This window comes from Lytechinus pictus, unplaced genomic scaffold (assembly GCF_037042905.1).
Source record: "Lytechinus pictus isolate F3 Inbred unplaced genomic scaffold, Lp3.0 scaffold_19, whole genome shotgun sequence".
In the NCBI taxonomy this organism is placed as follows: Eukaryota; Metazoa; Echinodermata; class Echinoidea; order Temnopleuroida; family Toxopneustidae; genus Lytechinus; species Lytechinus pictus.
This window is the reverse complement of record NW_026974140.1, coordinates 12,493,689-12,508,038: the sequence shown is the minus strand read 5'-3', so window position 1 is coordinate 12,508,038 and position 14,350 is coordinate 12,493,689. Positions and strand designations below refer to the sequence as shown.

Below are 14,350 nucleotides of genomic sequence, written 5' to 3'. Positions count from 1 at the left end.
ATTTAATACAGAAAAATGCCATGGTGAAAGTGATGATGGAGAAGAGTGATGAAATTATGATAATGGTGATGGATGATTGCAAGATAGAAATGATGATGAAGTTGGAAAAAAAAAGCTTTGAAACTTATGCCAAGACTGATCCCTTGTTCCGACAGAAGGAACTTGCTTTATAAAATTATAAACAGGTTCATGACGGTCATAAATGCCAACACAAAAAACATGTCTCACTCATAAAGATAAGTGAATGTTGACGCTTTTAATTTAAAATGCCTTTTTTTATGACATACATAACTTACATAAAACTGTTGTTTCTTAAAATACTGCATGAGGCCTTTTAAACAATAGAGCAACATGACAACAAAATAAATTAAGTCACAAACTGGTTAACAGTTAATACATGACCAGCACATGGGTCATCTAAAACATTCAAATCCTACACAATTGCTATACATCCGCACATCACATCCATACATCAGGTTGCCAAAGACATTCTTTCTCGCATGTAAAATATGAATATAATGTACATTTTACTAGTATGAGCTTCTCGATTAACTTCTTCGCTGGACTAATATGGATTTTTTCTTGTTTCCCTGTACAATAATGGAAACCTTGCATATGAACTCACTCCGATGGGATAGAAATATATGCTAAGAGCCGATACATACAACCGACTGCCTACATGCATTCTTGGTACATGTACACCACAAGGGGGGCAGCACACATAATCATTTTAAAAACCTTTGCAGAATGGGATTATATAAGAGATATTTGCTGCTTCATAAGTTATGCTTTATTAATTAAGCAAGGTAATTAAGCTAGGAAGTTGTTCTAATTTATTTGAACCACATAAACTGAGCAGAAATATTCTATAGCTATGTATTTTCTGTATTCAAGATGACATAAAAGTTCCAATTAGTGAAACCTTCCCTCATTTAAGATACAGGGGTGGAATCAACAGCTTTAATCAATTTTAAATGAGATAATAACAATTTTCTGATATCATGATAGGCTCAAAACTTTTAAGATTAACTTCAGCTGTAAGTGACTTCCATTTATCTGAACATCAAATCACTCAACATTGGCAGATCTGTATGACATACCATACCAAAGCTAGTGAATGGCTCACAAAAAAAAAAAAAGATGAATTTGGATTCAAGGTTCATCATGTTTAATTAAGACAATATACTGAGAAAAGTCAAATTTTGTTAAAAGCTTCCTTGAAAATAGAATTGGATTATGACCAAAAAAAATCAATTGAACAAGTATAATAGCAGCAATTTTCCCCCGTCCAAGTAAAGGCAAGTTTGTTTCAATTTGAAGAGACTGGTAAAAAAAACAGTTTTTTTTCTTATTTTATTGATATTAAATTAGAATTTATAATCCTTTCAACATGACTAATTTAACTACTGAAGGTGCATCTTTTGTTTTTCTTTTATTGCATTTTGTGTTCATTCATTTTGACAATACACGTCCTTTCAAAGTTTGATTTTAACTGCCAAGAGTGCAGCATATAAGGAAGAAATAAACAATGGTGAATTAACTGTCAACATGAACAAATTATCCTCTCTGAATCATCTATCATTACTAAAAATATTTTTGGAAGACCAATCTGTTAAAAAGGAAACATCTTCTTATTTACCAGAACTTCTCGCAGAATCATGAAAATAGAACTGTCACAAAATGACTTCACTCACTATGAACACCAAATTTTGTTAAAGTGTATGTATCATTTAGGAGCAGGGTGGGGAGTAAATGGTCTAGGCTGAAGACTCAATCACATCACATCATGGTAACCATAGCCTACATCAATAAGCAACCAAACTGGTGTTGATCCAAACCTGGACTTATCTGATAAAGACCTAGAACTGGATATCAACTTTGCCCAGGAACTGAACAGCACCCAGATCCACTTACCCAGACCCCAACCAGGACCAAGAAAATGGAATGGACACTAGCTTTACCCAGACATACACCAAGACCAGGACTTAGAACTAAACACTGACTTGACCCAGAACTCAGCCAAGACCAGGACCTGTAACTAGACTATAAAATGACTCAGATCTCAACCGAGACCAGGGTAAACAAAGGTTAGCGATTAATCCGACCATTGATTTTCATGATTGATTGCACATTATAGTCAATGCAATCAATCATAGAAAAATGTTCTACAATAATTGCTAAGCTTTGTGCTACGGGCCCCAGGACTTGACCAAAACTTAGAACTAGACACTGACTTGACCCATACCCCCAAATATGACTATAACCATGACATAGAATCTGATCTGGCCTCACTTAGACCCTGTACCTATTGCTTCACAGATGAGCTGAATTCAGCACTTCGGTAAGAAAAAAAAGAAAAAAGTTTGCTTTAAAGTCTAGTCAACATGAACGAGAATGATGATTTAGAAAACTAGAAGAAGTAGAGAATTATGGGGCTTTTAACAAAGATAAACTAATAAGTGAAATTCACAAAGAATTGTTTATAATACAATGCGCATTCAGCTCAGGTCTCTGTCTATAAATGCACAAACGGAATACATACTAATTTAAGCTTTTGCGTTTTGCTTCTGACGATTTCAAGACAAACCTTTGCGAATTACAACCAAATATTAGTATCATGTTCACAATCATTCACATGCCTGAACAATGAGTTATAAATAATACAATGCACTGTGTATTCAACATTTGATATCAGCACCTACTACAAATAATTACTAGGTAATCAATAGGAATGTCTACATTCAAAAGCCACTTAGTAATATAAAATATATCCACAGCATCATTACAAAGGAGTATTCATTACAATTCCAAGTCATGGATTGATTTTGATTCTCACAACCATGTTATAATCATTGCCTAGAACAAGCATAAATGAGCAAGGTTGTTGGTATATTCTTCAATAGACAGTGTTCTTGCATCAAAATTAGCAGCTTCAATAGCTACAAGAAAAAGAGCTAGATTTGAATAAACTTGTAAAAAAGGAATACAGAAATTGCACAAAATCTACAATGTGATAAGATACTATAGATAGCAATATGAAACCCCGATAATGAAAAATCTCAAGAGTGCTGAATGGATTTTAATATTAGGATTTAATTCTACTTTTTATATGAACCGTCTTAACAGCATAGGACCTTGGAAGAAAGAGAGCACTTTATAAAAAAAGGCCATGGGAAACATGTAATCTTTAACAATATCGTCAAATTTTGAGGGCAGCTCAGAAAAAAAGCTCTATTTCTAATATAATTATAGCAATGGTGGCTACCTCATATTTTCTGTAAACAGTTTCATAATTCCTGCAGAGAACTCTTTTTTAGGCAAAAGAATGTTGCCATTTATGTCATAACTCTGAAATACAGCTTTATCTGAGCTGCTGTCAAATATTTTAATTATGAGATACAAGGTTTTAATAGTCCTTCCGACAACACATTTCAACTCGGCCATTTAACGGATCCATGGTTTAAGCTTTTGTGAAGTTAGTTCAAAATAGTTTATCAAAAACATTTCTTGGGGGAAAATTTACAACATGACTTAGTCATCTATGGGAGCAATGGAATGCATTTCTTCTGGTAAGACTAAGGAGATGTTGCACAAAAAATATTTGCAATCGATTTTAAAACTCAGTTGCAATATACAAGTGATAGTTCAATTTTAAGTACAGCAAACCAATTTATACGAGTTAATGCAAGTATCACACCAGCAATCCATTGCAAATTTACAATTAATTACAAGAATTATAATTAATTCAAAGTTTTGTGCAAAGCCCCCTAAGATTCACCGAACATCATCATCTATCTTTATTTCAAACGCAATTCATTATCAAGTCGATTGAAAATTGAAATACTTCCTAAGGATCAGGGTGGGGTTCACAAACACATCCCTAGTACTATATTAATTTCGAGATGTGTATTAATTGTCAATCAATGGTTAACTCCATGGATGAATTCCTTTAAATCCAAAAACAGTGCTGCTTCTTCTGGTGTGTCTTTATAAGTCAGAGTAATCATGTGTTGTTACTTTACGTGGTTTTAGAGTCAGGCTCGGGTGCCATAGAATAGAACACAATCATCATATCTAAAAGGCAGTGCAAGTATACAAATATTTTACCCATCTGCAAAAATAAGTACTTTTTTAAGATGAATATATCTAAACAATGAAAACTCATGTTGACATTTTATACTTTGCCTCATGTAGAAGAATCTGCATCACTCACTACTTTGATTAATTACCTATCAGTATCTCATTCTCTTGAATACTGACAATTTAGTTTCCCATATGTCAATCTATAATCTGATTGTAATTAGCACTTCAATAATCAGTCATATTTATGTACAAGAGCTGTTTTCCCATGACTGAATTACATAAATACATTGGATTAGTCTTTATGAATTACGGTGTAATAAGTATGTGGCTCACTTTCTATACAAACACCCATCACTATAATATGTCTCATTACAACTAACAACAAATACTGTTCATCTATGAAAAAAATGGAGAGAAAGATCAGCATGACTTGGCTAGTATCAGTCTCTAGGGGTCTTCAAGGGGCTTTTCCTTCAGAAGACGATGCCCTGGAATTCGCTTGATTTTGACTGAGGAACCGTTCCCGTTGCATTTGTTCTTGCAACCGCTGTTGCTGCTGCTGTTGCTGCAAGAGAGCAATCCTCTGCAGTTGTTGCATGCTGGCGGAGCTGCTGGCAGAGTTGGGCAATTCTCTTGCTTGTTGCAGCATGAGCAGTCGTTGAAGCTGTTGCTGCTCCCGCTGCATCTGTTGCTGCCGTTGCTGTTGCTGAATTTGTGCTCGATACATACTCTGCATCTCCAGTAGGCGCTGCATAGTAGATGCCTATAACAAAACAATGAATGATTGAAACTTACAATTCTTAAGTTACATTCACCAAATTTCCAACAATCAAAATGATAGAGGAATTCTCATAAACACAAAAGTGTCTACGTCAATCATATTGATACGCATTCAACAAAGTAAAACACTCATCACCACGAAAAAATGTACTATTGATTGATACAATCGAACAAGGGTTAGATTCTTTATGAGGCTAAAATTTGAATGTGTTTCATACTGACATGTTGTGCACTACCGCTCACTCCAGCCATGGGCGGTATACCTAGTTGACCTTGAGATTTCAAAGTCATCTTTCTTGTATTGTTAATGAAACTAACAATCTTATGGATGATTACTGACCTGTGGTGCACTACCGCTCTCTCCAGCCATGGGCGGTATACCAGGTTGACCTTGATATCATTTTCAATCTCATAAAATGGTTATATTGTTAATAAAACTAACAATTTGACTGTATGTCTACTGACCTGTGGTGCACTACCGCTACCTCATGCCATGGACAGTATACCAGGTTGACCCGATAGTCCGATGTCATCTTTCAATCTCATACAATGGTTTATAAAGCTAGATTGACTGTGTCTGCTGACCTGTGGTACACTACCACTCGCTCCAATGAAAAGGCGGTATGCCAGACTGACCTTGACAATTCAATGTCATCTTTCAATCTCATACAGTGATTTATAAAGCTATATTTGTTTACTGACCTGTGGTGCACAACTGCTAGCTCCTGCCATGGGCGGTATACTGCTTCAACCTTTGTTCAATGTATTCTTTCAATGTCATATTAAGGTTTTATTGTTAATAAAACGTAACAATTTGACTGTATGTTCACTGACCTGTGGTGCACTACCGCTGGCTCCTACCATGGGCGGCATACCAGGTTGACCTTGATAGTTCAATGCCATCTCACCCATGCGCAAAATAGACTGTCCCTCTTGGTAGAATCTCTAGATGGGCAAGACAAGACAGACATTCATAAAGGTGTGTTACCAGAGATGTAAACAATAAACTATTGTATATTACACTGGAGACAACAATGACAGGCACCATAAGTGAATTGATATTCCTGTATAAACAAGATTCATTTGGCATTTCCCTGAAATTTGGAGTCGACAATCCTACATGTTTATCTCTGAACCTTTTTTTTGTAATATTCATATTTCCAGTTCCTAACATCCAATTGAGGACAAACGATTCTGATTACAGAAACACACTTGGAATCTGGAAATTCAAAGTGCTGGCATGACTCTAGGCCACTCCATAGATATAATATAAACTGATAATAATTGGAGCTAACCTCCATATCTTGTGGATCGATTTGCCTTGGTGGGGGCATGTTAAACTGTCTGTTCTTCTCAGCATCGTAATCGTTCCATGCCTCCTTCCTCTCCTCCTCTGTCAGTTCTTCTTCCATCTGGTTCTCCAATAATGAATCATGCTCGTGATATTTCACTATCCACTTGCTCTGCGTCTTGAGTAGTTCTGCCAGGAAATAATCCTACAATACACAGCAAAGTAGAGGGATGTATCAACTATGACTTATCAGCATGGGCATTAGTGGCACTTGTGCAAATAACAAATATCACAGTCTGCCATAAGAGAGTTTTGCAGGTAAATTCAACTGTTTGACCTTAAATGACCTTTCACCTTACCATGTGAACCCCGAAAGCACCATAACTTCTAACCAACCTTTTATTTATTCATTCTAGTTATGTCTAATATCTGGAAAAACATACTTCTACCCAACTGACACATGTACAAATAGATGTGTACAATGGAAAATGCCCATATGGCTACTATGACAATCAATATTATAAGTATAAGTTCAAATTAAAATAATTTTAAAAATAAACATACCATTTTACATTTGATATAGGATTTCAATGTCTGGGATCTCATTAAAAAGAAAAGGAACTAATCAAATATCTGATATATACTGTAGTCAACTGTCTCATTATCTTTGGAGAATTGTGGTGATTATATTTCTTTGTATGTAAAATCAATGCCATTTTCTTGTTTGTATTACTTGTATCGTTTGTAAATTCAAAGGTCAATTAAATTTTGAAAATACACAAAGAAATATTTGACCAACCTTAGGTAGAACAGGAGTGGGTCTTTCAGGTCTGTTGGGGTCATCTAGTCTGTCTGGTGTGAAGTTATAGAGCTCTGAGAGATCAGCAGATGTGAAGTGACGTTCAATCTGGTGTTCATCAACTACTCTCTGTGATAGTGACTGCTTAATAACCTGTGACAAGAATACAAATACTGTAGATTAATCATCAATATAACAGCACAATATAGTTCCCCTTGATAAACTATTTGCAATAGCATTGAAATTAACAGTGAAATACTGTATTCAAAGGTAGTAGTAGCTAAAGGATAATTGGCATAAAACTGAATGGCCTCATTCTGTCTGAATTCCCACAAAGTATCAAAGCAAGGCATCATTATATTCAACTCATGAATGATCATATATCAATTTCACAGTCTACACAATGCCGCAGTCATTTATATTTGCATCTCCCCGAATAAATAAGGACATGGATTGCAGAAATATTCACACCAATGGAAATTACACAGTGGCCAATGGAACATGCCCATGCACAGGACTCATGACATTTTACATATTTTAGTCATTTCTGAACCTATTTACTCCTCCCCCCAAATGTAACATGTTGGACATTTGTGATCCACTATCTATACATGCCTATGTAATCAACTTCTATCTTTCTTCTAGCTGACAGAATATGAAAACAGAATATCCTCAGCTGTATTGATATACATTGATTTATTTCCAATGTATGCACTTTGTAAATAATTCAATATCACTGTAAGTCTTACCTGTCTGTCATAGATCTTCTCCTCCATTGTACCCTAAAGAAAAAATGAAAGACATAAACAGGTCAATAAATATATTTACTAGGACTCAAACCTGGTTAGATGATGAGTAAATCAATGGCATATGTTTATTACAATCATAATCATCATCATTGTGAATTTCAATGCACCACAAATACAGCAGGCATTGTGGAAATGACCATGACACGCCCTCTTTGGTGATTACCAGGGAATCATATACATCAAATATGGTTTATTAGGTGGTACAAATCAATTATTGATTAATGTAATACTCCACCAAAGGCTTAAAAGGATAGAAAAAAGTGAATAGCTTAGTAAATGGTACATTTGCAAATTGAATGAAAAGATAGCAATCATTGCTTTGCTATGGTGCACCATAGCAAAGCTGGAGTGTAACAATACAGGAATTAACACAACAGAAATGTATGAAATCAGCATACCTGTGCGATAAACCTATAGATGAAGACTGCCCTCTCTTGACCAAAACGGTACACTCTGAATATAGACTGAATGTCATGGCTAGGATTCCAGTTGGCATCAAAGATGATTACACGATTAGCTGCAATGAGATTGGTTCCTAGGGATCCAGCTCGGGTTGAGATCAGGAATAGACGTGCTCTAAAGAAATAACATTTATGTACTGTATTTGAGCATGTGCAAGTTAATTGATAACATTTAAAACAATCTAAAACAACTATGTGACTATAGGCTATGGTGTGTTATACAATTATAGTTCAAATTTGGATCCACTTTAACAGAATATGATGTGGTTAGAACCATACTGTGTCCCAAGTGCTCTCCCAATTCTAAGTGTGATGCGACCTCCTCAGTGAGTCTCCTACCAAAAGCATAGATGCACTTTTTTCCATACCCACAAAACTCTCATACACATAAATTCTTCTATAAAAAGTTATGAAAATCTAAAATCTCCAATCAACGTCAAAATAAACTAATGCATGCTTGATATCATTCATAAGATTATTCAATTTCCTGTGGAATTACACCATTTTTCAAAATCATGCCATCAGTGAAAGAGCAATATTCAGAAGAGTTGAATGAATACTAATAGTTATAATAGAGTTGATCAAAATGTTCTTTAGTATGAAGTTGTGTCTTTGTTGGTAAGATGTCTTATGGTTCCTTGAGATAATGATTTGGGTTGTGGTTTTGTAATATTGTCCATGTTAGTTTGTTATCTGTTTGCATGTGCATTAAGAAATAGACATGGCTATTATATAATACAAAGTAACTATTGAATAAATATTAATTTTGATGTTAGAATACATGAAAACAAAAGCTTCATTTTAAAAACTAACTCAACAAGTAGTGACTTCCAAAGTTGTGTCATTTTGTTGCTTTTAAAAGTTGACCATACCCGATATTTCAAAGCACTACACCTTCATATAAACCAAATTCACACAAAGTAGAGAATCATTTTGAAAAATAATTGATTTTGATGGTATCAATCACGCATTGATTATTACAAAATAGGGGAGAAATCAAAGTCAAATTTCCAAACTTTGAGGGGTTTACACCAAGTTCACCTTGGAACCCTACACTAATACATAATATATCATTCCAAGATAACTGAAGAAAACTGAATAGGATTCATTTGCTATAAGTGTTCTACTCACCGTATATTGTCAAGATCATTAAAGATCTCCGACCATCTTCTTCTCAGATGAGCAGCAGTGGAGCCATCCATTCTAAAATAATCCTCTCCTTTGATCCAAGATCCAGTTCCTCCAATCTATATAGGTAATTAATCAATCAGATACTTCAAAGAAAAGCCATACAAACTAGTAACTATCAAAATATACAAAGCTACAAGAGAATGATAATGTGATCATGGCGCAAGGAGAACACTCTGAAAGAGGGAAAATGCTGGCCAAAATAAATGGTGATAAATAATAAACAGCTCTGTAACTCTTTGTGCATTGTCCCGTAACCTCCGTTTGCTGCATTGTTGTAGTAGCTTGCAGTGAACCCTTTTATGTGGTATAATACTCTGTTAGAGTGCTATAACGTTTATCTTAATATTTAGAAAGGAAATGTGTAGTAAACTTGTACATTGTTTTAAGGGCTGTCTTTTATGTATACATTTATTGGATTACTGATGTCATAAACCATAGTAAATTAGTTTTTCTAAAAAATTTCTTCTTACCTTTCCTACAAAACTTTGTCCCTTTTTATTTTGATTCTTGTGTTAGTGACATGAATATTTGTATTCACACCAAAATCATAATAATCTGACATAAATAGCCCATACTACCATGTGAGAAAAAAAAACTTGACACCTCACACGTTCAATTTAAGAATGAAAATGTCATGAACACATAATCATTATATATGGCTGGAAAGAGTAATTTCCCAAAATAATTTGATACCATATTTTATGGGGTATGTGTTAACACTTGGGTGATCAGGAGGCATTGTTTGCAGTGATGTAAATTTTGATTTTCGCCAAACTAAGGCATGACTGCAATAAATGAATCCAGATGCCAATGATGTCATAATCTATGAGTTAGTAAACATATTTGCAAATCACTTTTCAATGAAATTAACTTAAGAATTGATTCTAAAAATGATACTATTAAACAATTACAATGTAAATTACTGAAAAAGTGTTTTGAAATGGATTTTAATGCAACTCTTGTGGATTATGACATCAATGACATCTGAATCAATTTATTGCAGTCATGCTTCACTTTGGCGCAAATCAAAATTTACATAACTGCAAAGAATACCTCCTGATCATCCAAGTGTTAACACATAAATATGATATCAAATTATTTGAGAGAATATACTCTTTAAAACCATATATAATATGTGACCATTACACATTTTTTCCTTAAATTGGGGATTTATGAGGTGTCAATTTTTTTACTCACAAGGTATAGTGAAAAAGGAAGTAAATCTCCACCCGGGGAGTGTTTCATCAACATTTTCATCCGACAAGTTGTCAGATCTGACATCTTTCTCTGATGTTGATTGGCTGAGAGGTACTGTTACTATGGTAACTGTCGGATAAAATGGGACTTGTCGGATAAAACGTCCGACAAGTCCTTTCATGAAACGCCCCCCTGGTCAAAGTATCTCTGACAAAAGCACCTCTTTCAAATAGGTACCATGCATCATAACTGTTTGTGACGAGGGCTTTATTGATTTTCTCTTTTTTTTTTCAATGCACTTCTTGGGTCTAATGTACCGATATTTTTATTTCAATTGTATAGAAGGAATAATAACTCTCCCACTTAGTGGTTTTGAAAGGGAATGTATCCAAAATAAAATATGAAAACTACAAAGCCATCAGACAAAGGGGCATCAATGGGGGAGTAAGTGGTTGTGCAGAAATGTGAACGAAACATGGCTATGTGTGCGTATTGATGCAAACAAAACACATGAAGAGTTAAATTGCTCTTCACCTAGGAGCCTATTAAAAGGTACACTACATATTACCCCAGCTTTAGAACCAGCATTTGGTGTACTCAAAAGAAAAAGGATACATTAAATGCCACATAATTAGTCAGATTCTATGAGTCAAAAAGGGGCAATTGATTAATAATGCAAAACTAAAAGAAAAAAAAATAAATTCTTGAATAAGATATAATTCTAAGGTTTTGGTGACTAACCTGGTTTTCTAAATCTTGTTCTCCATCAGCTCGTTCCTCCTGTGCTTTTTCATCTAGATGAGCCAACATGTCTTCAATCATATCAAGAGATAGAAGACTCTGACTGAACACAAGACTGCAATTTAATAGAAACAGTCATTATTCAATCTCACTAATCCAACCATCAATTTATGAATCATAAATGTGAAAGAACATTGTTGAAATAAAACAGTTCGGGTGAGAGAAGAAAAGACATGTTTCCCTTACATTAACCCTAATAAGGTTGGGGGGGGGGGCTGATTCAGCCCCCCTCGATATTTTTTGCAATAAATCTGCCGCGCAAATTCTTTTGACCGTGTCGCTCGCTGACTTTTCACTTCAAAGTCTCGCGCAACTTTTGAGATCAAAATCGTGACCCCCAGATGCGCGGTTCTAAAATCACGCAACATTACACGAGTGCATACAGACCCAAAATTGCACAAAATCGTGTACAAATCCAATACAAATAGTGTTTTTAGCTAAAATTCATAAATGTATCATTATTTTTCCTTTTACTAATATTAAAATCAATCAATATCATCTGTTTTATGGTCAAAATAAAGTCCCCGACAATTACCATTGCAAAAACAATAAAAAAACAAAAAGTAAAAAAACAAAGAAATACATAAAAAAATTAGAAAACAATAAAATAAATAAACTAAATGTGATGATGAAATTTTTTAAAAGTACATTTGATCAGATTCCGTAAAAGTCTGTCAAACAAAAATTAGCATTTTAGGGGCATTATTTAATTAGAGCAAACTTTTGATTTCACATATCAATTAGCATAATCAATTATCAATGAGATTTTTCGCAGACTTTGATCTAATAGTTTTGTAGGTTATCCCATGGATAACGTGCGTGCCAATTTTCGTCGCGATCACGGCTGAGATCATAGGGGGGGGGGGGGAATCAGCCCCCCCCCCAATTCTTCTGGCTTTGAAATATCCCATTCTATTTTATAGGGTTAAATAACTTGAAAAGATTGCAAACTTCAGAACAGGCATGCAACTTTGAAACAGAACATCATTTCTCCACATGGTATTAACCACCAGATTTCACTTACACTTTCTCTCCCACACTCTCGGCCATCTTGAGAATCTCAAAGAGAAGGACCAGCTTTCCACTAAATTCCACCTTGAAGGCATCGTCCTCAGAGAAAAACTCAGAGTACCACTTAGTGACCTTCTCAGGTTCTGGGGGGATGTATACTTCAGCTGCAGACGTAGATGCCCCTTCTGGAAAAGTAACAGATTCAATATGTTAAAGGTGTTGATTGTATTGTTGATGCTAATTGATAAAGAGATCATTTAAAATAAAATATTCCATTTTCCAACTTCATGCACAATCTGGAACAAATAAAAACTTCCTCATGAGGCATATCTTTTTACAACACATCCAAATGCAATTTTTTTTTTACATAAACGTATCCTTGAAAGTTTTCAAACATTGCCGCCGCCGCTGCCACAACCACCACCACCACCATCAACATAAATCTCACCTGATAGTCCAACCTCCTTGGCCCTGCTCCTCGTGTTCCAAGACTTGACTACTTCCACACTACTGTCCGAGTTATTTCCATCGTTTTTGTCCTCTCCACTGATATCATCATCACTATCACTGTTATTTTGCCCACGACGTGATGATCTTGGTCGAGGAGAATTGCTACATGATTTTTTTTTTCATATTTGGAAATAACACATTACAAACAGTAAGTCGAAATGACATATAACCATACTGACATACATGTTTTAAAAGTAAAGTTAAACTAAATTTAAGATCAAATTGCTATTTTTGAATATTTAACAAATTTCACTAACTGTCAATAAAAAGAAATGGATTGATTTCACAAATAAAACATGTGAAACCAATTGCATGGTACAGTGTACATTGATATAGGGACAACGTTCTCGCCAGGTTCATTCTGACGCTTGGCGGCGCGAAGTGACGCAAGCCGCGCAGCGGCCTCGGTGCATGCGAAGCACGCACGGGGGGAGGGTTCGGGAGGTATTGAAAATATCAAAATCGACGAGCTTAGATTGCTGCTGAATGCACCACATTATATGTCTATTTGATGCTTCTCCGGCCCCACTGCCGTAACGATTGCGCGGATTGCGATTGAAGCAGAAAATCAAGGCATATACTGATATCAATTAAAAAAAGTTCGAAGGAAAAGATTGAAAGTCAATCTCATTTTATACTTAAAGTTATAGATTTATTCACATCGATGATATCGATAATTTTAATCCATACTTTCCAATGTCTAGATCTCTACATGCAAGAAAGTGCGATTAAGTTTGTGAATGCATGTTGCTTCGTAATATGTCAATGACCGACTACGTCTACGGACTGCATGCGTAGCCCTAGGGCCCTTGCGCCGCGCCATGCCGTTATCAAAATCCAAAGATTGTTCCGAGGCATATAGACACGAGGCTTCCAAATAATGGGCATCAGTATTCATGAGACGGGGTCCCCAACTTACAAAATTTGCATGTTTTTTGTTTTGTTTTGTTTTTTGATGTACTCACTGAAACTATAACTCTCATAATTAATAGACTTCTGTTGATGATGTTTATACTAATAATATCAAATCAAGATTTGTTTCTCACTATCAATTATTGCTCATCTGCAGAAACAACATGTTCATTTGTATCGTTCTTTACTCCCCCATAAAATAATGAATGTGCCCATCACGAGCGTGAGAAATATTTCTTTGATATTGCGATTTTGTTGTTCGTATCAATCAAAGGGGAGGGGTCGTGGAGAATGAAAAGGTGATATTGAGATCGTGTGTGTGGGATTGGTTAAGAAGTCAATATTCAAAGCAAATACACATATCTATACTACTGATTATGAGACGGCTGAATAATCTTTCTTTAAATGTAATTTTGGCGATTTTAAATTTTAAAAATATTAGTCTTGCACCATGAGTGGGAAGAGGTACGGTTTTCAATAAATTTCAACACAATATAACTATAGG

The 14,350-nt window shown here is 35.1% G+C and overlaps 1 protein-coding gene across 2 annotated transcripts in view; it reads right to left on the bottom strand.

Annotated features, from left to right (window-relative positions):
• Positions 1–237: 237 nt before the first annotated feature.
• Positions 238–14,350, bottom strand: part of LOC129260881 (transcriptional regulator ATRX-like) — a 42,420-nt gene continuing 28,307 nt past the window's right edge. For both annotated transcript variants that reach the window (XM_054898875.2, XM_054898874.2), the window contains 10 exons: positions 12,872–13,035; positions 12,437–12,608; positions 11,353–11,467; positions 9,355–9,470; positions 8,161–8,338; positions 7,703–7,735; positions 6,954–7,106; positions 6,159–6,359; positions 5,698–5,808; positions 238–4,846 (listed from right to left, as the gene is read on the bottom strand). In XM_054898875.2, the coding sequence (XP_054754850.2) occupies positions 4,541–4,846; positions 5,698–5,808; positions 6,159–6,359; positions 6,954–7,106; positions 7,703–7,735; positions 8,161–8,338; positions 9,355–9,470; positions 11,353–11,467; positions 12,437–12,608; positions 12,872–13,035 (1,549 nt within the window). In that variant the 3' untranslated portion in view covers positions 238–4,540. The remainder of the gene's footprint in view (positions 4,847–5,697; positions 5,809–6,158; positions 6,360–6,953; positions 7,107–7,702; positions 7,736–8,160; positions 8,339–9,354; positions 9,471–11,352; positions 11,468–12,436; positions 12,609–12,871; positions 13,036–14,350) is intronic.